Genomic DNA, 26,538 nt, shown 5'->3' with positions numbered 1-26,538 from the left:
TTTGGAGTTCATAGTTGTCCATTTATAGGACTATTAAATTTTCAAAAAGAATTTAAGAATGGCAGCATTTACAAAGCAGTGAACAGCTACTCAGATTCACTAACTTATGGGACTGCCTGATTCTGTGTTAAATTAGGACCATGCTAAATGCCTGTATTTTCATCTTTAAAGCATTTGATGATAAGTGCAGAATTCCAGGAGATAAAAATATTGCCATTGTTTGGTCCTGTTAATTCAGCCATGCTTACAGCGATATTCTGGTGTCGCCTTGGAGTAATCTGTCAGAGTAGATGCCTGTAAGACTATAATAATTTCACTTCTACCATGTTTTGTTTTAGCTCTCCCTGCTATTTGAAAGATGAACAATTCAGCATGGAGCTGAGGGATTTTAGTGAAGCAAGGCATAGTCTTGCTGTGAGCATGTGGTGTTCAGAGAAGACATTTTTGTATACAATTATGCTGTGATATTTTAAGTTTTAGATAAATGATCCTTTTGTCTTAAAACATCTTTAACAAAGCCAACGAGCCAAAAAGAATAACGGTATCTCTGATGGAAAGTCCTAGCAAAAACTCCCTAGGATTTTTGGCAAACTTTTGAAGTGTGTTTCTCTATTACTTTAAAAAGCGAGGGAAAACAAAACAAAAGAAAAAAAAACAAACAACCTCCCCAGACACCCACATCAAAAAACTAAGATTTTGGAAAACAGTCTCAACAACAGATTTGGAAGTAGTTGCAATGTGCTAGGTGTTTTCCAGTAATGAAAGAAGATGCAAGTGATTATTAGTTACTTACAGAACACAAGTGTGGGAGGTGGTGCCTGTATGACTTGAAAGGATATATTTTTCTGGCCTGGCTTCTTTTATCCTGATTAGCTGAAATATACTATTTCAACTGAAATCTAGTTGAAGCCCCAATCCAATGAGTTCAAAGTGCCTTGATGCAACACTTCCTATGTTATGAAACCTTTAATTTCTATTCTATTTATATTATATATAATTACCCAGAGTCAGTAAAGATGATGCAGTGATGTTCTTCTTATGGGGTCATTAGTTTTGGTTCTTTAGCATCTGTTGAAACAGTTTTGGTATTTTTTAAGTTGTCATGAAAGCATTTTTTTTCTTTCTGAAAACTGGGGTCCACATGTTTGCTGATGGAAAATTAGACCCCTTAAGTAAGGCTTGCCCAGTTGTTTTGGCCTTCATACTAGCAAATGCCTCTTCATACTAGCAAATACTGTATGCTTATCTCCCTAAAGCCATATGATTTGTATATTGAGATAAAGAAAACTTTGACATTCATCCTAGAATAAGAGCTTATTTTTTTACTTTTTAAAAGCCCCACAGACAAGAAAGGAAGACTGCAAAACAAGCAATGATTTGACAGATGGCTTAGAGAGCCAGGCACCACTGTGTCAGTGGCCACTTCACCTCTCCTCTGGGAGAACCCAGGGTTGTCTGATTGGTCTCAAGCTGCAGACTGCATTTACTGCATCCCAGGGCAACTTTGGAGGGTGTGATTTCTTTAATTTTTCATTCCTATCTGTACATGCTTTTCACAAAGGTTGTAGGTTTTGCTCATGTGACCATTGCAGTCAGACATTAGACATATATAAAATTTGTGTTAATAGGCTTTTAGTCAGGTTGTAAATTAATATGGGAAGAAAACTTAAGTATTAAAGTCCACAATTTTGAAGAGTGAAAACTTTCTGGAAATATATTATGGTTTAGGTTTTTTTTTTTTTGATAGCTATACATTGTCATGAGAGAAACTTGCAAGTTATTTTTTTCAGTAATTTTGCTGAACTTTCTTTGTTACTTCCTCTAGGGAAATGTGGAACATACACTTCCAGTATGAGACCAGTGTATCCTTCAAAAACCTTTCCCAACCATTACTCCATTGTCACAGTAAGAATTATTATATAATATGTTTCCCCTACTGTTCATTATCAAGTTTTCTCCAAGGGAATAGTATATTTTGATATTATTTATTAAAATAATTTGCTTTCCCTTCAGAATAGGAAAAATTATGTATTCTATTTATGTAACTTAGGTTAACAGCTATTAAATAACACTACAGCTAAGTGGCCAGATCTAATGTTAGTAAATCCAGTCCTTCCAAGAGTAGCTGTGAAAAATCCCATACAGCCAAAAGTTCACATCACTTTACAACTCTTCATTGGTGTAAATATTTGCACTAAATTGCAGTTTCCACTCTTGGAGTGGGAGCAGCCTAACTGCTTTAAGTTGCCAACCTTATTCCACTTCATTAAGGCAGCCTGGCATGATGAAAAGAAGGGTATGTAATGAGAGGAAAGATTTGAGCATCATGCTGAGATTGGCTCTGTGTGATGGACTGTACCTAAGCCTTCATAGAAATGTCACAAAGCTGATCTTGTAAATTTGACACCTCTTGCATGTAGGAGGAAAAAGAAAAATGGAGGTTTTCAACACAAATACAGGGTTGGAATCCAGGACATTCTCTTTAGTTTCATCATGCCACAACTAAAATTCAATCAAATACTAGGATCTGCACTTTCTTGTCTTCCCAGTTTGTCAAGACCTTTGGTAGGAGCACAAGGTCAGGAATGAGGTGCTTAATTGTGTAACTCTCACAAATCTCCATGACTGAATATGCAACTAACAGTCATTAATCATGCCCAGCAGCCATGTGAGGTGTACAGTGCAGAGGTTTGTCTCCACTCCTTATTCTTGTGAAAAGTAGCAAGGTCCTAATGGTGGTGGTGTTTTATCCATTATAAATGTAAAAATGAGCTAGTCTAATTAAAGACAGGGCAAAAAGTCTGCTAAGACTACCCAAGACCTGGTGCCTGCACTTCTTTGACTGCTCATGTAATGATTTTCTAGAACTAGAGCTTTTGCTCATGCGATGGAGGTCTAGCATAGATAATTGCTTTATCTTTGGTATTAAAGATAGAACAAATGTGTGAATTCAAGCAGTGTCTTTCAGTTTGATCCCAAAGAACAGTGCCTAATACTTTTTAAATCTCACTGAGAAGCAAATAAGGTTTGGAAGGGAGGGCTTGGATGCAATGAGAGATGATGCTGCTAAATTTGGGTCCTGAGCTACTGGTGGAGTAGAAGTCACCAGCAGAGTGACTATTCAATGGATGTATTTGTCTGAAGGATATGTCTGAGTAGCTGGAAGGTTCTTTTTCTTTAGAGCATTGCAACAAGGGATACTTTCAATTACAGGGGCTGTATCCTGAATCTCATGGTATAATTGATAACAAGATGTATGACCCCAAAAGAAACGCATCCTTCACCCTTAAAAGTCAGGAGAAGTTTAACCCACAGTGGTACCAAGGCCAGCCTGTAAGTATTACCACCCTTCTGAGAATCTACATCACCCTGTTATGTTACTTGATATGCCTTGAATGCATAGTGATGTTGAAAGAAGACAGAGGGTAATTCTAAGTCAGCCAAGAAGCGTTACTCAGCACCACTAGGAATTGCGATACTAGAGCCAAAAAATAACAAATGAAACAAAATGTAACAGCTTTTGTTGAACTCAAACGGAATTTTCCCTAAGGAAAATGCTGATTTAAAATAGCTAATTTAGCTACCAGATTTTCATCTGTTTTTATGAGTGGGCTTGCAGTTAACTTCTGTGAGGAAATCAACAGACCAATAAGATTGAGCAATAAGAAGCACTAGTAAAGGTTTATGCTCTGCTTAAATTTCTTCTAAGTCCAAAGATGTGGTTTTAAAAGAAATCATCTCAGCTCAATCATATACCTATGGCAAAACTGATGAGATCACCATGGAGATGAAGTGACATGGAAAAATTTGAGTGAGCGCTAGCCTAAAGAATAGCAAGGGACGAGATGTAAATATTTAGTGTGTGGGGAAGACTGGGTTTTTTTGTTGTTGTGGTTTGGTTTTTGTTGTTGTTGCTAGTTTTGTTTGTTTTGTTTTATTTGGTTGTTCTTTTTTTCCTTGAGGAAACAACACACAGGTGTAGAACTTGCAGGCCACTAAGAGTAGAGTGATGTATGAGTTAGGCAGGAAGGATGCAGAAGGCATAAATCTGTAAACCTTGAGAGCAGCAGTAAAATCAAAAAAGCTGACCAAAATGCTGTTTCTGTATGTCAAGAGTGTGTGGGACATAGGTCCTTGGAATATTCCCACCCCTTCTTTTGTCACTGTTTTCTGAGACATTTCCCCTTCCTGGTGTTCAGCCATGGTTCCACCATTGCATTTCTGCCAATGGTTCCTACCTCTGTCCTGGCTCTCCATGGCATTGCAACAGGGATGCGAGTGTTTGCCACAAGGAATCAGCCTACAGGGTGTAGCTGGGCTGCAGATAGTGATGCCAGGCAGGATGGACTGGAGAGCTCTGTGGAATGATTGGGTTCTGATCTCGCTGGAGGGTGTGGAGTTGGTGAGGGGCCGTGGGCCTGGCGCGCTCTCAGCTGGTTCGGTGACGGGTGCTAACCATGGTGAATGTTCTCCGGCAGATTTGGCTCACAGCCATGTACCAAGGGCTGAAAGCAGGGACCTTCTTCTGGCCTGGATCTGATGTAGCAGTGAATGGAACCTTTCCAAACCTGTATGAAATATACAATGGGTATGTAAATGCCTTTCTCTTGGAGGAATATTTGACTTTAACAATTGCAGCGGGACAGATTCCAGAGAAGGCATACTTTTCCCCTACTTTTCTAAATAGTTTTGTACAATGGGGAAAAAAGGCTAGGATCCAATTAACTTCGTTTCAGTATAATGTAGAGCCTTTGTTTAATTATCTTTTCATTCCTCAAGGAATGTTTTAATGGTAAGATGTGTAAAAAGCATAACCAGCTTTGAAGCTCTAGTGCTTTACTCTTTCTGTTTATACAAACCTTTTGTGGCTGGTGTAGAATATTTCAAGCCAAACTTCTCATGAGTGAATGGATCAGAATTTGATGTGATATTGTCTATGGAAACTAAAGTTTTACTGTTGACTGTGGTAAGCTGTTCCAATTCAAAATTATTTTCATTGCAGATTTTGAAAATACTAAGGCACTCATATTTTAGTCAGTGATTGCTCTTCACTGCAATTAAACATTTTCTGCTTAATGAAAATGTTTTTCACCATTTATTTAATAATCTCAAATCTTGCCCAAGAAATCAGGCTTCTCATTTCTATCTTAGTATCATTTTCTCTCCATACACCCTTCCTACAGGATGGAATTTTTGATCTTGATTTTCTGCCTATATTTTCTTCCCTAGGAACTGATGATGCACTGTTACTTGAACTTGTGTTAAACACTGAATACTTACTTTGTGGTTGCCTCCTGTTGTTCAAGGTCAATGTGCTTATTGTTGGTTTACTTCAGTAATTGATGCAGAGATCTACTTTGTAACATAGTATGAAAAACTTTTATTCAACCCAACCCTACTCCTAAACTAGCAATTTTTCAAAACATAATATAGAAATAAAAGCCTGCACGTGACTTTGCACCTTGAAGCCAATTATTTGCTTTGTATGATAAGTATAAGCATTACTAGAATAAGCATTATTCTAACCAGTATTTAAGGGAGATTCAGATCAGGCCATAAACTCCTGTAGAGTCAGGCAAGTAGGATAGATAAATTTGTATCCTCCTAAAAAGCCTGTAATGAATTTTTTTTCTGCTAAAGCACAGTGATTTTCTGGTAATGTATGGCTAAAAGATTTAGCTCTTGGAAACACATGGTTGGTTGATATTGTATTATTTTGATGCAGCTCAATCCCCTTTGAAGAAAGAGTGGTGACTGTCCTTCGCTGGCTGCAGCTACCTGAAGATGAAAGGTAGATATACGTTTGTGGGTGTGAGTTCCTGTTTGAGTGGTACTGCAATGAATTACTTTGTAAACACAATTTTTGTTTTAAACAATATCTTTTGCTTTATTGTAACAGTGTTAAAATATTATTTAGGGCAAACTGTTCCCATGACTGAAGACTTTTTAAATTAAGTTGCATCTCTCAGTTTAATGTGTTTTTCCTCTGAATAACAGCGTTGTTTCCAATATGTGATCTCCATTGTTGAAATATAATCTCTTCAAACTGTCTCAACATGTATGTAAAATATTACATTTTTGGTACCGTTTGATATAGACCACACTTTTACACTCTGTATTTAGAAGAACCAGATTCCTCGGGCCATAAGTTTGGACCAGTAAGCAGTGGAGTAAGTAATTTTGTAGTTTCATAATTTTTTTTTAAGCTTGACACTTTGCTCTGACCCTATAAGTTCCATAATTCATGTTAGGTTAACTGAGATTATGTAAAGTATGCTTTTTAGGAAAAAAAATTGCTAATAGATAGTCCATCCATGATTAACATTGACATAAAGCATATATTAGCCTATTTAGTATGCCTAATGTTCATTTTCTTTATTTCAATAACTTTTAAATTACCAATGTATGTTTGGGTATGTCTTGTATCTTCTTTTATCTGCTCCTACTTACTAATGGTTCATGTTGATTTTTGGCAGGGGAGGGGAATGGGAACAGAAGATTTGTATAATTTCGATTTAGCAAGAACAGAGGTTTGCATAACAATGTCCAAGATGTGGTGGTGAAGTATTCATGTTACAATTGTCATTCATTTCCTCCCAGTCTCTGTGCTAAGGTTAGGTGGAGTTTGCCTTTATTTCCCTGCAGTTATAATTTATGCCTTCTCAGAAAGAGAAAGGTAAAAGGAACGTTGGCCTTATCACAGTCTATGATTTATTATACAAGTAAGAAGTCTTTGGGACTGTTACTGTCTTAAAAAGTACTGAATAACTTTACATTTTAAAATACCAAAGTGAAAAATTCAAAGGAAAAAGTTCTTGGAAATTCAGGACCTTTGTAAAATTCTCCCATTTTGAAGGACTTTAGGCATCATAAGTAGGTATTTAGCCTCAGTGGTGACAAGAGTAAAAAAGCTCTTGCCAATTCCTCCTGAGCTGTGAGTAGTTGCTGTTGGTGTAAGGAATTAGCAGACATAATTGGAACTGCAGAGTATAGGGAACATGATTAAATTGGTTATCTTTTTATTTGCTTAATAAGTGGATCTAAAGTTCTGTATGTCAGGATTGCTCTGGAGAGAAGTAGCCTGAGGATTTGCATACAGTCTCTGCAGGAGCATCTCTTCTTTGTTGATACAAAGCAAGACAGCTTGCACTGGTAGTTCAGTGAGGTGACAGAATTATTTCATTGGAAAACACTTGTTTTTTTAACCTCGCAAGTATTCAGAAGTAGCTCCAGTGCTGTACCTCTGTAAGTGACCTGGGGCCCCAGACCCCTAATCACAAGCAGTGCTAGACTGGTAGTTCATTATTTGACTTTTTCAGTTTCCTTAAATTAGTTTGACTGGATATTAGTCCCAGAGCACAATTTCAGGGACAGTTTGCTGCAATTCCCAACAGGCACTTTGAGGAAGGGTATTGCAGGCTTGGCTTCCTCTGTTCTATCCAGCCCATCAGTATCTGCCTCCTTTGTCATTCCCTGCTGTCCTTGGTTGTGCCCAAGCACAATGCAGCAAGCATCCTCAATTTCATGCTTTAAACCACCTTCACTGGTTATAATCTGAGGTGTTTTTTGTTTGATACTTTTGTTTGGGTTTTTTCCTTTTTTTAAAAGCATCTGCAATTGAAATAGCGCATAAAAATGTGTAGCTGTGTCATTGTGCAGTATGCAGAAAAAGATTGGGCTAAGTGCTGTATAGTGTAGATATAGCCAGTCTTCTGTAGGTGGAGGTAACTCTGAATAGTGCAGGTCATATGCACTCTGCAGGCTCTCTTTTTTATTTAGACACATTTAACAGTAATTTTAACACTTACTTTACTTTCCTATTTTTGTCCTGCAGGTCATTATGGCACTACAGAGAGTGGACAAAATAATAGGGATGCTGATGGATGGTCTGAAGCAAATGAACTTGCATAAATGCCTCAACATTATTTTTATATCAGATCATGGTAAATTTGATTTTATAAAATATATCAGAACTTTGAAGAACTGCCTTTATAAAGTAATATTCTGAATTTATACCTATATGTTTCTGACAAGGTTAACAAAGCAAGTAATATGTATAAAATATATTATCAAGATTATATGACAGCTAATCAGTCTAAGAGAGACTATTTTATGAAGGGGTAAAGAAGTGGAGAACATAGGAAGGAATTAAGTAAATTTCATATTTTATTTCTAATTACTTTTGTCACTATTACCAGATGATGAAAGAAATAGAATAAAAAATGTGAACTTTAAAAAAATAGATTTAATTTTCTTCTGTCTTTTAACTACACTGCACAGCAACAGTTTACAAATTGCTGAGGAACTGAAAAGACAAACTGTATCTTCCTTTTTATTATCAGTTCCTTTATATGTTATTAGAAGACTGTGAATATGAAACTCTGATTTATTTGTCTAGCTTTTCTGTATATCTGGAGTTATTTCTATGTTACGTATTTAAGCATTTTTTCTACTTCTTTTCTTGACAAATGAAATATAACCACTCTTTCATGCAGCACAAAATTGACTTGCAAAGCTCTTTGCCACAGGGAATGATGCAAGGCAAATATCTGTACAGGCTTATAAAAATTATGACATTAATGGAGCATAAACCTGCCAGGAATTATTTTAAGTAGGAGTTTAAATGCAATAAACAACTCGAAGTCCCTTTCTGAAAATTGATAAGAGCACAGGGAGAAAGACCAGTCAATAATTCTGTGCCTATTGGTTATTTCTTTAGATAGGTACTGAACATTGTTAGGTAGCTTACTGGCCTGAATTAATATTTGGTCTGACCATTACTCCTGTTCTTAGGCTCATAAGAGTTCTTTTCCCTTTAGAGAGGAAAGTTTGTCTATTTATTAAATTGGAGAATCTTTCTCAGCCGAGTAATTGGCTGATACTGTTTATCTGTGCTTGTTTTTTTATCTTCTGTGCATGTGTATTAGGGTCTTCTTGGGTCAGATGCTTTGGGATTGCTGATAAAAACACCAGAGAAATTACATTTCTGACATCTACAGCTAAAGTTACATGCCTCCTTAGCAAGGTGACTCTACACTGATATTCTCATTTTAAAAGAAAATGTATTTCCTTTTACAGGGATGGAAGTAGGGAGCTGCAGAAAAACAGCGTATCTGAACAGCTATCTCGATGATGTCCAAGATTTCATAGTTGTACCCGGTCCTGCAGCTCGCCTTAGACCTAATAATGTTCCAGATGAGTATTTCTCTTGTATGTAGTTGCTAAACTAACTTTTGTTATTGGGTTATATGTTTTTGTACTTTTCAAAAACAAACTTAGGATGCACATATTCCATTAGTAAATTTGTGTGAATGCCACATAGCTACAATCTGGGCAATGATGAGGAAATACTGAGTAGTGTGTACACTTGTGTTTTTAAAGACCATTTGACTTTCCAAGTCTGAAAGTATATTTGAATCTCACATTCAAATACACCAAAACATTTTATGGGCTGCCTCAGAGTTACCAACTGCAAAAGCCTCCTGCCTTGTGAATGGCATTCCTTCGAATAAGATCACCCATGCACAAGACAGCCCAAAAATCCTTCCTTCACGTCTCACCTCACTTCCTAATTTATTAAGTTTTTCATAAATTTGCAATATTTCTATCTCAGAGAAATGTTAAATTGTGGCTATCATTTATATATTATTTTGAGTATTATGTATCGTCGTTATAAAAACTTGGCCTAATGGCCTGACTCAGTAATTGGGTAAACTGCTAGTAAACATAAATAATAAAATGGAGTAAAAAAAATATCAATGAATACTTATAGATTTTAAACTCTGATTTGTTAAGCAGTCTTATTTTAGGCAAACATTTAATCCCTGCAATTTTTAGTACTTTTTAATGTTGAGTGCAGGAGCTTTCTTCATGTTTCATAGCATTTTTCTTGTGGTGGGTTGGGTTTTTTTATGTTGAGATTATTGTTCTCTGTGCCTTTTAAGACTTGTAGACCTCAACCCCAGTGACTTTGTCCTGTTTACTTCACTGCTTGATGCTATTCTAAACTGTTTTAAATGTTTACTTGGAGAACATGGGAGTCAAATGCAGTGTCAGGTTCTCCCTGGAGAAGTTTAGGAAGAGGAGAAGTGGTGCATCTCCTGCTTTGGATGTGTGCTCTGTTACAATGAGGGAGCATAGCTGTCTTTGTAGCACAACGTGTATCTGTGCAGGAGTTATGAATGGTTCTACTGCCAGGGTAATCCTTTAGGTACTTGAGTCAAGTGTTGGATATCAGAGTCAGGACAGAGTAACTGTGAAGTGTAGTTGGGCCTGTGTTACACAAAATGTCAAGCTACATGATGTAATGGTCCCTTTTGGCTTGAGCCTAAGCATCTGAAACTTAGCCAGCTGGTGTTTGGCTTTCTTTCTAAGGATAGCTGCTAAACAAAACTGCTGTCCTAGTAGCTGCACTTGTGTCTTTTTCTTTAAAGGCTTATTAGCAAAGAAAAATTCACCTTGATTAACACAGCCTTTAGTTGCCTTTTTTCTGAAAACTTGCTTCTTGGATTATTTTTCTAATTGTGGCTAATATAGTTTAAATGTAAGTATAGTTAACTTTTAACTAATAAATTTAACTAAAGTTTAACTAACATAATTTCAACTTAAAACTGTAAATAAGTAATCAAGGGGAAGAGAGGGTGAACTGAAATTTTATAAAAGCAATAGCTTGACAGTTTAGGGATTATCTTGCTCTATATAGTTTTCACTCTGGAAAAATAATTTCTTACACCCAGAAATTTATTGAAACTTTTCATTTGTATTACGTGATGGGAATGTTTTCATTTTACATCTGATCTTTTTAAACTTAGGTGACTAATACTTACATATGATTCTTCCAGTTAATTATGAAGGCATTGTCAGAAACCTCACGGTAAGTGTTGTTTTGTCTGTTGCTCTAGCTTAATTTCTGTTGACATTTACAAGTATGTTATAGCATTAGCTGTTTGCTGGGCAACTTACATACTATGTGCACTTTGATTCAGTGACAGGATGAGGCGACATAATCTTATACTGCACCAGGGAGGTTTAGGTTGGACATCTGGAAGAATTTTTTCTAGTTGACAGGGTGATGTTTAGTCATAGTTGTACTAGATGATCTCAGAGGTCTTTCCCAACCTAAGTGATTTTGCGTGCTACCTTTGGTCAACAGCAACAATAACAAAAGTAGTTCCGCACAGGGGAAGGTGAAATTTTAATAAGGTGACATACAGCTATTGGGTTGTGCATTAACTAAAGCTTTGTGTTCATTTCCCTGTATTATATTACGTGTATTGTGGTTTTCTTCCAACTGGAGAACTTGTGTATCTGGACCATACTAGCTGAGGGCCACGTCAGTGTAAAGCTCAGCTCTATTGCCAAGACACACACAGGATTTTCTTGCTCACACCTTTTTGATAAACAGCTTTGAGAGAGGATATTGAATTTTATTTTTTGGGGAGGATGTCAGTTGCAGTGTAATGAGTTTGCTTTTTTGCTCTGTCCCTGGCTTCTGTTCTCATCCCTGCACTGTAATCTGTTTGCCTCTCATTTATGCAAACACTGTTGCTGGTGAGAACAATGCTGTTTGTATAGATGACTTCAGTATTCAAAATTTCCAATATTACAGTAGAGATTTTGGAGTTTTTTCCTTTTTAAAATCATTAATGGATCTTGGTTCATAAAAAGTTCATTTGTCCCTGTGTGATCAGTCTAAAAATCCTAAATGTCTGTTACCTTCTCTATTACAAAGCTGTAGACTTTTTGCATTGGACAATCTCTTATCACTTGTGAAAGTATTGTGATATTCATGTCTTAGTGTAATTCTTTATTAATTCTCTGCAGTACATTTTGGTTCTATACAACTGTAGGCTGTAAGAAAAAAAAGTAAGTTTTGTCCCATAATGCAATATTAAATATATTTTAGTAACTATTGAATCCAAATCCAGTCAGTATTTGTGATTTAAGTATTCATTCATATGTCTCAGATCTTATGACTCCAAACCTGGTGGAGTTACATTGTTCTTAGTGGAAGTTATTGCAGATCATTTGCAATTGATGTGCTTTGTAAGAACTGTGCATGACATAAAATACGCATTTCACCAAAATTTCCTTATGTTTTAATTTAAACATTGCAGTGCATAAAACCAAATCAGCCTTTCAAAGCTTACATGAAGCAGCTGCTGCCCAAGCGTTTCCATTATTCCTATAATGACCGCATTGAACCTCTGCACTTTTATTTAGACTCCCAATGGCAGCTTGCTCGGTAAGTTTCAGTTCTCAGTACCTGAACGTACAACAAATAATTTATTGTTTTCTCTTCCAAGTGCTTAGAGTTCAGTGATAGCTGTTACAGTGTGATATTCTTATTTGTTGTTGCAAAAGGACATTGCAAAGGAACAATGCATGCCTTTTTTCTGCAGGTTTTGCTGGCCTGGGGAGGCTAAATTCTAAACTGGCAGCTATTGATATTCTGCCTGCTGGGTATGGAGGTAGTGGCAGGTTAGAAACTAAAGTCCTCACTCTCAGATACTTGAGCATATCTTGCCATGCTGTAGGAATTTCCAAAGTGAGTCCATGAAGACAGAACATGTAAATAATTTCTAGGTTAAATCAGTCTTGTCAATCATTGAACTTACTGAGTCCATGGTAGTTCATTACTTTATGTGTTTTGATTAAAGAATTTACAAGTCCAAGCACAGTGGTGTCTGTTGTAATGGTATTAATTTTGAGCATCTCTGTGATACTTCAGGGCTTTATCTGTTAGCCTGAAATGAAATTTTTATTTCATATGTCATGTGCTTTGAATTTAAATGACTCTGAAAGACACATGAAAACTCCAAAGGGATAACATTTGCAGAGAAAATTACTATTCTGATTTTAAAGGCATTCTCTTCCCAAACACTAAAGACTTCTTATTCCCTATGGATAATCCTCTAAGTATCTTTTAACAGAGAAGTAAATACATCATCACTGAATGTGCTTTATGCTGATGTGATTTGTGAGTTATATAAACCGTGTATTTTTAATAGAAAACCACTTGAGATTAAAAGCTGCAAAGGTGGATTCCATGGCTCAGACAATCGCTTCCCCAATATGCAGGTGAGGTTTAAACTTCTGTTAGCTCTTATTTTTAGTTCCCTCTCTTTTCAAATGCTGTGTTTGCTGGGTGTTGAGGTTTGTTTGTTGGTTTGTTTGATTGATTTAAGATCTGTGATATTATTCCATCTGCAGTTCAAGAAATAAAACATTTATAGGACTGATATTGTCATGTGCTAGATAACCCATAAAAATAAGGAGAGTTTTGAACTTCTCTTTAATGAGAAATGGGAAGAGATCATAGTGAAACAGGAAATCTGATCCGCAGTTTCATCTAACTTGGGAAAATCACTTAAACTATCCTCTGCCTTAGTTTCTGCTATCAATAAAACAAAAGCCAATATTCTTGATTTCAAAAAAGTTGTTTTCAAGAATAAAATCCACATACCATTGTGAGGTACTTGGAACTATTACAGTGAATATGTGTAAACACTTTTAAAAGAGAAATCTGTGTTATTACATGGACTTTGTAGGTCTTCTCATGAAACTTGTTTTCAATAATTTTCTTTCTTAAAAGCCTTTTTTTTTTCATGTGTTGTAGAGTTATATAATATCAGCACCAAACAGTTTTTTAAAAAGTCCTAATCTTGTATCAATTTACTCTTCCTACCCATCAATTTACCCTGTATATTTCTTCCCTGATTTGACAATGGAAAACCTGCTGATAGTATTTCTAGTAATGGGTTGCAATCAGTAAGCCACGTGATGCCATATGTACTCCATCTCTCTCTGCTGTAGTTTGACTGTGTAAATTTTTTTCAGTAGACTGACTCTATTCAAACTTTTTTGCCACACTTGGGATTGCCAGTTCATCGCACCCCTAACAAGTCCTAAACCAGATATAATTTATCCTTTTTGTGGCCACCATTATAGCAGCATAACAGTATTTCATACTCTGTAACCAAAAACAACAGAAAGGAGGTAGCGTGTCCCTGCCTCATCTGGTTCAAATTAGGCTGGTTGAGTACATTAATAGCCTGCAGATTCTAGTATCAACAGTTGCAAAATAATGCCCTATGTTATGCTTTGATCTCAAAGAAAGGACTTAAGAGTTGAGTTTTAGGCTCTGTTTTTGCCACACAGCTATGAAATCTGAGACAATTGCATTGTTCGCAAAGAGCTTGGAGATCTTATCCAGGGATGTCCTATACAGTGTAAAACATCCATCAGTCATTCAGTATCTTGATACCACAGATGTGTGCAATCTGTTTATCATCATTAAAAATAAGCTGAATAACTGAGGACAAGTTTTAAAACAATATTTTCGGCAGCAGTTGAGCTTAAGCATTTGTTGCCCTTGCCTCTTTGTTCATGCTGCAAACCCTGCAGTATGCTGGTGTAACATTTGTGTGGCTGCAGTGTCAAGTAGGTTGGAGAATTGAGCCAGAAGGAAAAGAGCCAGCAGGAAAAAAAAAAGGAAAGGTTTTTGAGCTGGCAGCATTCCTGGATCAGGTCCAGTACAGCTTGGGAAGTGGTGCAAGAAGGAACAGCTGCAAACCAGGCATGGAAGCCTATGATCCTACCATTGCTTAAACCACTTAAAGCATTGCTACCAACAGATGTTTTTGGGGCCCCAAGTTAAAAGCTTCCAAATTGTTTACAGGATGTGATATGTGATGGTTACTTTGGATCAACATTTCCATTAATTCTTTTAAAGCATTTAAGAAGATAACTTTTAATTTCTTCAAAAGCAGAGAAGAGCAAGGGACATCATGAATGGCTAAAGGCAACAGTGAGACAGAATTGGGTTTCCTAGTACTTTTTACTATTTAAAAAATTATTCTTGTACATCTACTTTTTTCAAAAATGAAAAACACATGATTTTGACTTGATACATACTGTGTTGGTAAAAAGATTAAGATTCCAAGATTAATTTCTTGGAAGAAAATGCCCTCCGAGTATAAAGATAATTTTCATTTCCATTTGTCTTAAACAGAATTTCACTATACTTTTCTCTGTAAATCCTAGGCTATCTTTATTGGTTTTGGACCAGGATTCAAATTTGGTACTCAAGTTGATCCATTTGAAAACATTGAAGTATATAATTTAATGTGTGGTAAGTACAGTGGATGGGCGTCAGTTTTGTTCAGTAAAGTATAATATCTTTTGGGCATTGTAAATCTTCTAATAACAGATTGCTAAGTGTCCTCAGAAACTCATCCTTAAGAGCTGCTGCTATTTTCACAAATCAGCTGTTTGTTTTTCTGAGAAAGGGCCATCTCTAAATGACTAACAGCAGTTTAGGATCTACTGGTCTGGCTACCTTGTCTATCTTTTTTTCACTGGTCACACTGTGTATTCCTCTGGCTTTTCCAGACCTGGTGCTTTGACTCACCACTACTAAAAATGGCTACTTCAGAATGTCTCTACCATCATGAAGGGAAACCTCCTTTCCTTCCTCTTTCAAACACAATGTTACTGTGACTCCTTATTCCTGTCTTCGTTCTTCATTCTGTATTTCATGGTTTCTTCATAAGTCTGTCACTAGATCTACCACTTTCTGTTCATTTATTCCCCTTGAGGTCCTCACCTGTTTTCCATTATTTCCTGCCTACATCTCTCTCTGGTTTGAAACTATACTTCTTCTGGGAGAAGAAAAGTATACCAAAGAGTTTGATCCAGAAAATACTTAAGAGTACTGCAAATGCTTGAGATTGGTGGCTGTATTCAAGCAACCTGCTCAACCTTACAAGAAGACTAGTGTTCAGTACAGAATACTGAACACCAGCTAAGAATGTGTGTGGCCCCTTTTAAAGAGGTTACATTGCTTTTCTTCTTGGGTGTTTTGAGCAGTAAGCAGTGAAGCTTTGACTCATCCATACTGGTAAGCACAATATAATCAGCTGTGTATTACAATCTTTCTCCTCCTGTTAATATCACTTGAATTCTTTTATAGATTTGCTTGGTGTGAAGCCAGCCCCAAACAACGGAACTCATGGGCGCCTAAACCATCTATTAAAGCACCCTGTTTACACCCCCCACCATCCCAAAGAAACAAGTCATCCTTCTGAATGCTCTGTGGTGGGAGAAAGAGCCTTTTCAGTGAGCCTTGGCTGCTCCTGCAGGACAGGGGTAAGCACTAAAATGGTTAAAGTTGTGGAGGCAGAAGTCTGTTGTATTTAAAGAGTGGAACTTTGCATTCTCCAGATAGTTTTACAGTCCCTTACTATTGGTTTCAAAATCAACTCTTGTTTGGGGTTAATGAGTTCTATCCTGTATTTGTGTATTAATTTTTTGCAGATTGCTTATGTTAACTCACATGAATCTCTGAAGAGCCTGGAAAAAACCCACAGAAGCTTGATGGGGAAAGCATTCAGTTTTTGCTTGGCTCACTTAATTATGTTGAAATTTCTGTTCTGTGAATATTGTGTTTGGACTGTGATTTTCAAGCCTGTAGATTTGCTTGTGGCAAAACCGATTTATTACTGGAAATTCCCTGTAGTTCCTCTCCAGTACATGTGTTCTGTGTATGTATAACTTGCAAGGCAGAAGTTACATTTAAGGGTGTTACCAACTCATAATGTGCTTTCTAGAATCTCACTGCTTTTTCTTTGTAATTATAGGGCTTGCCAGTAAGGGATTTTTATCAGCGTTTAAACCTTACCGAAACAGAAGGTAAGAATTTCAAATAATAATATAAAATTAAAAAGCTAACAACAACAAAAACTTGTTAGTCATCAAACATTTTAAGTTTTTAAACTTCTGAGCAACTCTCAAGTAAATTATGTTAAAATTCTTTGAAATACTTGCTGGAACTATAGTCCTGCCTGGAGAATTTGTGGATGCCTCACCCCTGGAAGTGTTCAAGCCCAGGTTGGATGGGGCTTTGAACAACCTGGTCTAGTGGAAGATGTCCCTGCTTTTGACAGGGTGGTTGAAACTAGATGGTCTTTTTGGTCTCTTACAGCCCATACCATTCTATGATTCTCATGTTTTTGAATACAGTCCTCCTGAACCATTTGCTCTCAGGTAAATGTGTATCCTTATACGTGTGTCTTTATGGCATATGTGTTATCTGTTACATTTGACTTCTCTAGTACTGAAGTAATGAGCATTCCAGAATGGGAAGTAAGAGTGTTGTATGGGGAAGTACCTGATAGCAAATCAATGCAAATCATGATACCTGTAATGGCAGCGTACTTTTAAAGAGGCATAAGGAGTATTTGACATATTTGTTATGTGGTCTTGAGTTGTTACTTCTTTTACTTATGCTTTATTTCCATTCATTGGACATACCCGTGCCATGTTTAAGCTGCAGTTTGCAAGGCTGTAGATGTGCTCCTGAGTCATAAAACAAAATAAACTATTTTGAGCATGAAACAGGTAAAACAGCACGTAAAAATGAAAACTGTAAGTCAAAATGGAACCTAGTCCCAGGTGCTAATGTCTTGATAGATGATATCAAGAATATTAGGCTGCCTGAAATACGCTGATAGAGACCTTGCTGTGTGTGTGTGTGTCTGTATGTTCATAAAACTTGGAGGTTTTATGCAAATAAGCTATATTGGGCAAAACCACACTATAGCTCACTATTGTTAAGAACTGGACATAAATGCCAGTTACTGGCAGGGTCCAGTATTTGCTGCTTATCCAGAGCTAATTCAAGGCTTCTGTTGATTTGTGTAGTTTGTCCTGAAACAAAGACTGGATAGAGCTTTCTTGAATCTTTTCCACTAATGACAGGTCATAATTTTAAAACATGTCCACATGTCCCAGAACCCTTTTAAAGTAAGTCTTTCAGTATTGTAACACTCATGAGAGCAGCAAAACAAAATCCAGTTAGAGTAGTACAATGTGTTTTCTCCAAAGTGTGCCAGGAGTTTTGCTGGCATCTCTGAGGACTTTGTTTACCTGGCTTTGAAGAAACTTGACAAGATACAATAACATATTTCAGTTCTCTTTTGTAGAAATAGGAACTTAAGGCTCTAAACCTACATTTTTGAAGCAGTAGGATTTTGTCTTGAATTATCAGTGAGACCTGGTATAGCCTTGTTTTAACAGTAATAATTTCATTGTGAATTGTATTGATTAAGAACTAATCAGATATTAAAGCATTTCACAGATGAAGGAATTCTAGTAAATAGCCTAGAAGTGCCTTAAGAATGTATAGAATTTATTAGTTACTTCAGTTTGCATGTTCTCTCATGATCGTCACAACTTGACAGTCTGTAAGGACAAAAAATTATAACTGCATTTTTACTTTAATGAAAAAAATATGAATTGTTTTTCCCTTATGGGTGGAGAAGTAACTGTCATAATCTTCACATTTTTTGGTACTGTGGAAAAAACCCTGCACGTTATTGCTCAATTTCTTTCCCCATGTAACACATTTGCCTTAAAACTGCATAATTATTTGTGGATGGTGAGGACCTATTTAATGGACGATATACTTTGACAGCTTCTTTATAATTTTAGTCATGTAATGATTGAAAATACTTGAATTTTGAAAGGCAAAGTAGTGAGCTCTTGCACAGCTGAAAATCCAATCCAATATGTCACTGTATTGTTTACTTAGACCTCTGTATTTCCTAGTCTTTCAAATGCATTTTTACATACAACGGTGTGGTTTCTGCTGAAATAGTAATTTCAAATCACCAGAATTGGTTTCTCTCCCATCTAAATATTACATAAAAGCAGATTCCACGTTTTTAAATTGAAACATAAAGTCAACAAAGAGTTTAACCTTGTGACTTGAATTTATCTTCTGTTTTTAACAGCAAAAGGTTTTGGTTCTAATACAAGCTTAATTTGTACATAAGCTACATTTACACATGTTTTGTAGTACAAGTTTAAATAATTTTTACTGGCTTCATCACTTAATTTATTGTCTAGTATAGAAACTATGCCTTTGATATAATAATGAAAACTTATAGTCCCATTTCTGTGACTTCTGTTTGCTTGGCAATTGAAAATTAAGGCAGCCTTAGGTGTATAAAAGAGAAGGGTGTTTAACAACTAGTATTAAATGTAACGAAATAAGCACTATTTTTGTTGCAGTTAAGAAGACAGAGAAACTAAATTTACCCTACGGACGGCCCAGGGTTCTGCAGAAAAAACATAATTACTGCCTCCTTTACCATTACCGCTACGTGAGCGGGTACAGCAGGGACTACAGGATGGCTCTGTGGAGCACATACACTGTTGGCAGAGATGTAAGTATAAGAAGGAAGATTAGAAGCAGCCTTGAAAAGTAAAAATCTAGAGTGTCAGTTATTCCTGAAGGCTTCTTAAATCTGCTCATGGTAAGTGTCACCATGGTGGTGGAGTCACCATCTGCAGAGGTGTCCAGGAAAGGACTGGGTTTGGCACTTAGTGCCATAGTCTAGTTGACAAGGTGATGGTCAGTCAGTGACTGGACTCAATTATCTTAGAGTTCTTTTTGCAGCTGAAATGGGTCTGTGATGTTGTCTCCCAGGGAACTAAGCTGAACCACATAAGATATAAAGCGGAAATTTGTGTGAGGTTTGCTATGCCAATAAGGATCGGCTTTGACTCTTCCATTTCTCAGAGTGAAACAGTTTTGCCCCCAGATTGAGCAGATCCATGAGGAAGTGAGGAGTCCATTGCCATTGGTATAGAACCCTATATAGGAGAATGCACTGGTAGCATAGGTCTGCTATAGCAGTCTACAGTGCTACAGCAGTGCTGTCCATAAAACTGACCTCAATGTGGGTTTCATAGTCTTAAAGCAGTTTGTAATGTGGCAGGATCCTTTTAAAAAAGTAATCTCAGGACCATCTTGAACTGTTCATGCCCTGATATGATGCTTTTCTCAGAATATAATCCTGATTGGTGAAAAAAAGAGATCAGTGAAAATAAAGCTGGTCTTTGTGGTCCTGAACCCTATGCTTAAGATATACCTATTCAGAGTAGAGTACTGATCTGATGAATGAAAGATTTTTCAAGTTGGCCTTTCCCATTCACAGAAAATTTGGAAGCCAGATCATGCTTAAAAGGAATTAGGATTGTAGAGAATACTTTTAAATTTGATTATCTGGGAATCATAGGTTTTAGATAATGACTTATAATTAAATTTGGCTAAACTTTGGGAAGATTTACTTGATCCTAAATATTTTGAGGGTAACAGCATGAAGCAACCAGTTACTTTAACAAGTGGCCCACACATCTATCTGTCAATTATGTGAGACTGTCTATCTGTCAGTAAATCAGGTTGTCTGAAATGGAGACCTCTAGATTATCTTTTAGAAGATGTAATAATTGAATAAAATGCTGCAGTTCTCTTCACTTTATTTCTAAGGTATATGAAGGGATAGGAAGGCTTGTTTTCCACTGGCATAAGAGGAAAAATTATTGCATCTTAGTTAAGTCCTTCACACTCTTAAAGGCAGCTGCAGCCAAATATTTAGAATTTCTGCAGTCCCTCATACCAAGAGAATTATTGTAAGTTGTAAGCTTTCACAATGATACTTATTGTAAGCTTTCACAATGATACTTTCTTCTTGTTCAATAGGACAAATGGATTTCTTCTACAGGAGCTGCCTCCAACTGTTTACATAAAGATGTTCGTATTTCACAGAATCATAACCAGACCTGTTTGTTTTACAACAATCATCCTCGCCTAACTTATGGATTTCTTGCTCCTCCAGGTAAGTATTTGTCTATATTGTATAGCATGTCTGATGTACATGGTTTGTAACGTAGCAGGTGTAGTCTTTTGTAGGTGTTCTTGGTACCTAATCAGAGTACAAAGCAGTAGTTGCTGAATTGTTGAAGTTCACTTCAGCATATGAGAAAGGAAAACACTTTAGATGCTTCAGCAGTTGGTGGGGTTGTCCAAGGTCACTTAGTACTTCCCAGAAATTTTGAAGCACTTATCATGCTTCTAAAGTGGCATCTCACAGAAGAAACTGGGAGGGACATGTAGACATTGAGTGAAGTCCAGCAAGCTGGTAAAATGCAAATTCACTCTGTATACATAGATAAATTGTTTGTGAACTCTTGCTGACCTCGCATGGAAGTATTTTATTTACTCTACTCATTGAATACCAAGTAGCAGGTTATTTAAATATCCATATCAAACATAGTTTGCAAAGTTTCAACAGAATCCTATATTTAGGATAAGTCTAGATTCTGCAGTCAGGGAGGGTTGGCCTGACATTAATGAACTTTATTTCTCTCTCCACAATTCAGAAGCCTGTCCTGATATTTTAAAATCTCATTAAATTTGCCATCTGTATATCTGACAAGTGTAATTGCTGCTGCTACTAAATTTATTTATTTTAGGTGGAATCTGGCAGGTACTGAAAGTCAGCACTTACACCCACACCAGTTTTGGAAAATGAAGTTAGGTCAGCTGCATCTCAATGTTAATGCACTGATCACTAAAAGCATGAAAATGCAAGTTTAAAGTAACGAATCCATATAATTAATTGGCCTTTTTTTGTTTCAGATTTTATGACAGATGCAAAGAAACCTCACTATGATGCCTTGCTTACCAGCAACATTGTGCCAATGTATCCTGCATTTAAAGGTATTTTATTTGTATGCCTATTTTATGTCCATAGTTGAATAGAAGACTGCTGGTGTTGTGCTGGCTTCCAAACCATGCATATGACCCCTGGTTCCTGGGAGAGAGGGAACATGAGATGGTTGGCTGAGAGAAAATAAACATATTCCTGGTGGAAAAGAAGGATAACTGTGGTACTTCTCCTGGAAAATAAGGGATATCCTGTATTGTAATGGAGTACTGTTCAATTCTTATTTGTAATTTAAAATACTATATAGGTTAGATGTGTCAGGACATGGTGCAGTGGATGCTGCTACTCAGTTGTATGCAACCTTTAACAACAGCAAACATCTGTAGAATTTGTTTTCCTAGCTTATCACGTCTGTTTATACTCCACTGAATACTCTGCAGAGTTGTATTAGCAGCTTCTATTTTGAAGATTATTTCCTGATTCCATTACTGTGTTTCAGTGTTAGCAGCTTCTATTTTGAAGATTATTTCCTGATTCCATTACTGTGTTTCAGTGTTATGGGACTACTTCCATCAACACCTCCTGCCTGAATATGCTGCAGCCAGGAATGGTGTCAATGTAGTCAGTGGTCCAGTGTTTGATTATGACTCTGATGGGCTCTATGATACCCCAGAAAAGTTGAAAAGGTGAGAACTTTTCACATTCGAATCCTTTATTTCTTTCTTCCAATACTGGTCTGTGAGTAATTATCCTTCTTCAGAGAGACAAAAAGTTGAGAAAGAAGCAACAAGCCTGAAGAGAAAAATGCACCTTCAAAATGTGTCATCCTAAAACTGAAGGTGGAGTTTAAGAGAAGCTGTTGCATGTGGAATGATGTCTACCATCCTGAAAACTTATGCAATTGCCATTGCCTCTAGGAGAGCACAAGGAAAGGGCTTATTCCTGGTGGCATGGTTGAAACTTCCTGAGCTGGCAGTGTTCTACTACAAGTTGTGGGTTACACGAGTTAGCAAAATTGGCTCAAGCTAGCAGGCAGAGAGGTTCCTGGACTTGGGCTGAACTCTTCATCACCTCTGGAGTTTTACACATTTTTATGGCAAATCAATTTGTTATACCTCATCAAACTTGTTATTTAGTCTACAAGCCAAACTTGATTTTCAAAAATAGTGGTTTGGAATTTTCCTTCCAGACCTAAGTTTTCCTTGGACAAAGTAGGTGAATTGATAAAATTGAATATAGCTGAATGTTGTAATTTGTAAGTTCTTTGTGCAAGTATGATTTGGTGGATTTATAGAGAGATCTTTTATATTTCAGATACCGTGGTAATTCAGAAGTTCTAGTTCCAACTCACTTCTTCATTGTGCTGACCAGCTGTAAAAATACTTCTGAAACTCCTCTGGAGTGTGAAGGGTCTCTAGATGCCTTGTCTTTCATTGTACCTCACAGAGAAGACAACAGTGAAAGCTGTGCAGTAAGTAGTCTGTTTGGCCCTCAGAAAATTCTGAAGTCAGGCTGGAGCTTGTTTTGTTGGATATCAGTAATTAACTGGTTAAAGCCTTTGAAAATGGTGCAGTCTACATGCCCATCTTGAGAGAGAAGACAGTACTTTTGCAAACAGAATTATGTCAAAGTCTGTGAATATGATCAAAGGGGAAAATAGATCTGTTCAAAGAGCAAAGCATAGAGCTAGCAAAGTGGGATCAGAGTATGCAGACAGCATGAATGTGATACATACAGAGACTTCTGTAATGCAACTATTCAGTCTAGAGCTGAGAAGGATGAAGAGCTTCTAAGAAGAGTCACCCACAATAAAATGCAGTGCTAAGGCCAAATGCATTCCAAGAAGGAGAAAACGCAGATGTTTCTGAAAAGCACTGGTTGCTTCTAGTTGAGGTACCTTGGCATTGTGGTGAGAACACACATAACTGCACTCCCTATACACCAGAAAAAAGTGTGGAAAGTGTGTAGACCAATCTTGCAGCAAGGAATTGGAGTCAGACATAGCTCTCAGAATATTTTTATCATACTGATGGTAGATAAATTGTCATTCCCCATTATCACCAACTGGTGCAGCTACAGGTTTTGTATACTTGAGGTGGAAACAGCAAGAACTAAATTCAGACAAGCTTCTAACTATGTATAATCCTTGCACACTCTGTTTGTTAGATGCTTGTTAACAGTTATTGATTTCTGCCTTTATAAAACATCAAAATGTCTTTTTTTAGTAGATTAAATGCATCTCGGGAGAAAAAAAAAGAAGTTTTACAGCCCCTTTTTTTTTCCTCCTGTGTCCCAATAGGATGGCAAGTCTGAGTCCATGTGGGTTGAAGAGAGAATGAAGTTTCATACGGCTCGCATCAGAGATATAGAATTAATTACTGGACTCAGCTTCTATCAAGACAGAAAACAGCCAATATCTGACATTTTACAGTTAAAAACATATTTGCCAACTTTTGAGACAGTCTGATTTTTCCTATGGAATGTTGTTATTCATGTCACAACTGATTTGTAAATAGACTTTTTTTAATTAACGAAACCTTTTTTTAAAAAGATAAGCTGGAACTTTTATTGAGAACTCTTGACCAAATTGCCAGTAGAGAAGAGAGTGGGTGCCATATTTGTATCTCAGGGACTCCTGATGGACTATGCTTGTGACACAGGATGGCAGCGCCTGTCATTCCCACTTGGATGTGGTGGAGCCATGTCCATTATCATGCTAACATCATTTGGTCATCATAGTCATAGACACGAACACAAACGTTATCTTTGATATGCACTGGAGAGGGAGAATTTTATAAAACATAGTTTATGATCAGCATTCTACTTTCAAAATGCTGACAATTAGCAAATACAGTTCTGGGAAAGAACTGCAGTCTTGGTGACCATTGAAATCTAAACAACAACACTCTTCTCACTCCAGTTTTCCTTGAAGTGTGAATTGCACTCTGAGCTTTGGGTGTCATAAAACAATGCAGCGTTGTGGTGCAAGAAGCTATACTGGGGTCAGTAGGACCAGTACTAAACCTTGCCCCACGTGGAAGAGATGCCTGGCTACAGGAGTTCCGTGGGCCGGGAAGCCTCAGCATGTTGCTGCCCTCTGATGGCTCCAACACCGATGGAGAATTAGATGCGCAGTTCACGTGTTGTACATGCATCCTTGGAACAGGTGGGTGTAGGATGCATCAAGTCACCTGTAAATGAGAAGAAAGTATGTCAGGAATATGACTGAGCTCCCAGAAGTAATTATCTTACTTCAAGCTAAACTTAGATTTGATGAAAAATTTTGCATTATTGAAGTAAAGATGTGTTTCTCTGTTTGGTACATGTTTTTGTCAGCTTTGGTTTTGAAATCCCATTTTTGAATGCAGATGCTGTCAGAGATGCAAATTTTGAAGGGCATGTAATGACCTTTCTTGGAAGCTTTCAGGCTACACAAACAGCTGCTACAGGCACTCAGGCGTGTAGGAACTCCCTCCTTTTCCAGTACACATATTATCACCTTTGTAATTCTCCCACTCTCTAAAGCGGATGACCCAAATTGGCTCTGTTATGTATAAAATTCAGCATCACCAATTTCACATTTATGGTCTTCTCATTTAAAAAGGAGAAAATACATCACGCACAAGTATGTCAAAAGAATGAAGAGCCTGTAACTGAGCAGAGAGGCATTTGACCTTATAGCTTGGCCAGGACATGTTGAAGGCTGGATTCAGAGCCTGCTGAAGTCAGAGGAAGCTTTTCCATTAACTTCAGTTTGAGTGGGCTGAAGTTCTGGGACCATTTTTTCTTTTAACCAAGCGTATTTTCTTGATCTTATGTTACAAGCATGAATTTTTTTTTCTGAAGTAGTTTCACTGTGTGAAATCTAAATGTGTTGTAGCAACCTCACATTACGATAGGACTGTGACAGCATTATTCAGTGTAACTGCTTTGTAATGTTGCCTGTGACCAATAAACCCATCAGAAGTACTATGCTGCTTGTGACCCTTTCTGTACCAAATGCTACCAAGTGGTGCAGTTATAGAGCAAAATTTCACTTTTTTGTGGGGGCAGGAGGAATGGCAGTTGCTTCATTCTTTGCTCCATAAATTTAAGATTTCTCCATCTGTAACTTTAGTTACATTTATTATTAGGAGAGGAGGGTAGGAAGAAAGATGGTCAAGGTATTGAGGTGTTTTTGTTGTTGGTTTTTTTTTTACAACTGGTGGTGTCTCCTGAATACAAATAGATATGTTGACATCTTAAGGTGATGCCAGTTTCCATTAAGAGGCAGGGCCAGCCTAGCTCCTGGATAAAAATGGAACCAGTGTGTCTTCAAGCATGTGACTTCTGGTTTGACCTTTGATTTTGGAATGGAGAGCAGTTGTGAAAGCTATTATGGTCATCAAGACAAGGCAGGAGCTAAGAGGGGTTTGGAATGTGTCTTTGCCAGAAATTGACAAGTCAAATTGACAACAAAGAGAGTTACTCTCATTTAATGTTAAGTGTAAATATTTCTGATTATTTAATTTCTTCTTTGATTTTTAAAGACATTTGTAATGGCGGTGTCAGAGCATATGAATAAATGCTGGTGCTAGTCCTGGTGTCCTGGGGCTAGTACCACCCCAGGATGCCAGATACTAGGCTGTCCTTTTGAAGCCTGATGGGACCCAAGGAGCATCCTACAGTCACCAGCAAACTCTGTTCAGAAAAGCTTGACAGCTTCACTTGGCTGGATGTAAAATGTTTTCTGTTTCAGTTGGTGTATGGTGTCAGAACTTGTCCTGGTTCCATCCAGGACAGGGTTAATTTTTGCAGTAGCCAGGAGAGGCATGACCAGGACTGTGAGGTTATTCCATAGCACCTCACACCATACAGAGGGGCTGGGAGGGTAGTTGGGTTCCTTCCTGCTGGCTGGTGGTAAGGAGCACTCACCTGTGGAATCATTTGCCTGTCTTCTGCAGTCTGTTACTAATATTGCTGTTGTTACTGTTTGTTTACTTATCTCGTTATTTATCTCATCAGCAAATTGTTCTTATCTCAA

The 26,538-nt window shown here is 37.2% G+C and overlaps 1 protein-coding gene across 1 annotated transcript in view; it reads left to right on the top strand.

Moving 5' to 3' along the window:
• Positions 1-25,466, top strand: part of ENPP1 (ectonucleotide pyrophosphatase/phosphodiesterase 1) — a 52,768-nt gene extending 27,302 nt beyond the window's left edge. Inside the window, exons 7-25 of the mRNA XM_054279464.1 lie at positions 1,826-1,905; positions 3,214-3,333; positions 4,479-4,588; positions 5,726-5,791; positions 6,098-6,170; positions 7,835-7,943; positions 9,079-9,210; positions 10,842-10,873; positions 12,117-12,244; positions 13,011-13,080; positions 15,046-15,133; positions 15,974-16,149; positions 16,641-16,692; positions 19,075-19,229; positions 20,549-20,684; positions 21,488-21,568; positions 22,069-22,201; positions 22,830-22,986; positions 23,815-25,466. Of these exons, the coding sequence (XP_054135439.1) occupies positions 1,826-1,905; positions 3,214-3,333; positions 4,479-4,588; positions 5,726-5,791; positions 6,098-6,170; positions 7,835-7,943; positions 9,079-9,210; positions 10,842-10,873; positions 12,117-12,244; positions 13,011-13,080; positions 15,046-15,133; positions 15,974-16,149; positions 16,641-16,692; positions 19,075-19,229; positions 20,549-20,684; positions 21,488-21,568; positions 22,069-22,201; positions 22,830-22,986; positions 23,815-23,982 (2,066 nt within the window). The 3' untranslated portion in view covers positions 23,983-25,466. The remainder of the gene's footprint in view (positions 1-1,825; positions 1,906-3,213; positions 3,334-4,478; positions 4,589-5,725; positions 5,792-6,097; positions 6,171-7,834; positions 7,944-9,078; positions 9,211-10,841; positions 10,874-12,116; positions 12,245-13,010; positions 13,081-15,045; positions 15,134-15,973; positions 16,150-16,640; positions 16,693-19,074; positions 19,230-20,548; positions 20,685-21,487; positions 21,569-22,068; positions 22,202-22,829; positions 22,987-23,814) is intronic.
• Positions 25,467-26,538: the final 1,072 nt, after the last annotated feature.

Source organism: Melozone crissalis, unplaced genomic scaffold (assembly GCF_028551555.1).
Source record: "Melozone crissalis strain CALT ecotype California unplaced genomic scaffold, PUWL_Pcris_2 ptg000027l_1, whole genome shotgun sequence".
Taxonomy (NCBI): domain Eukaryota; kingdom Metazoa; phylum Chordata; class Aves; order Passeriformes; family Passerellidae; genus Melozone; species Melozone crissalis.
The sequence above is the reverse complement of the archived record's forward strand: the minus strand, read 5'-3'. Positions and strand labels throughout refer to the sequence as shown.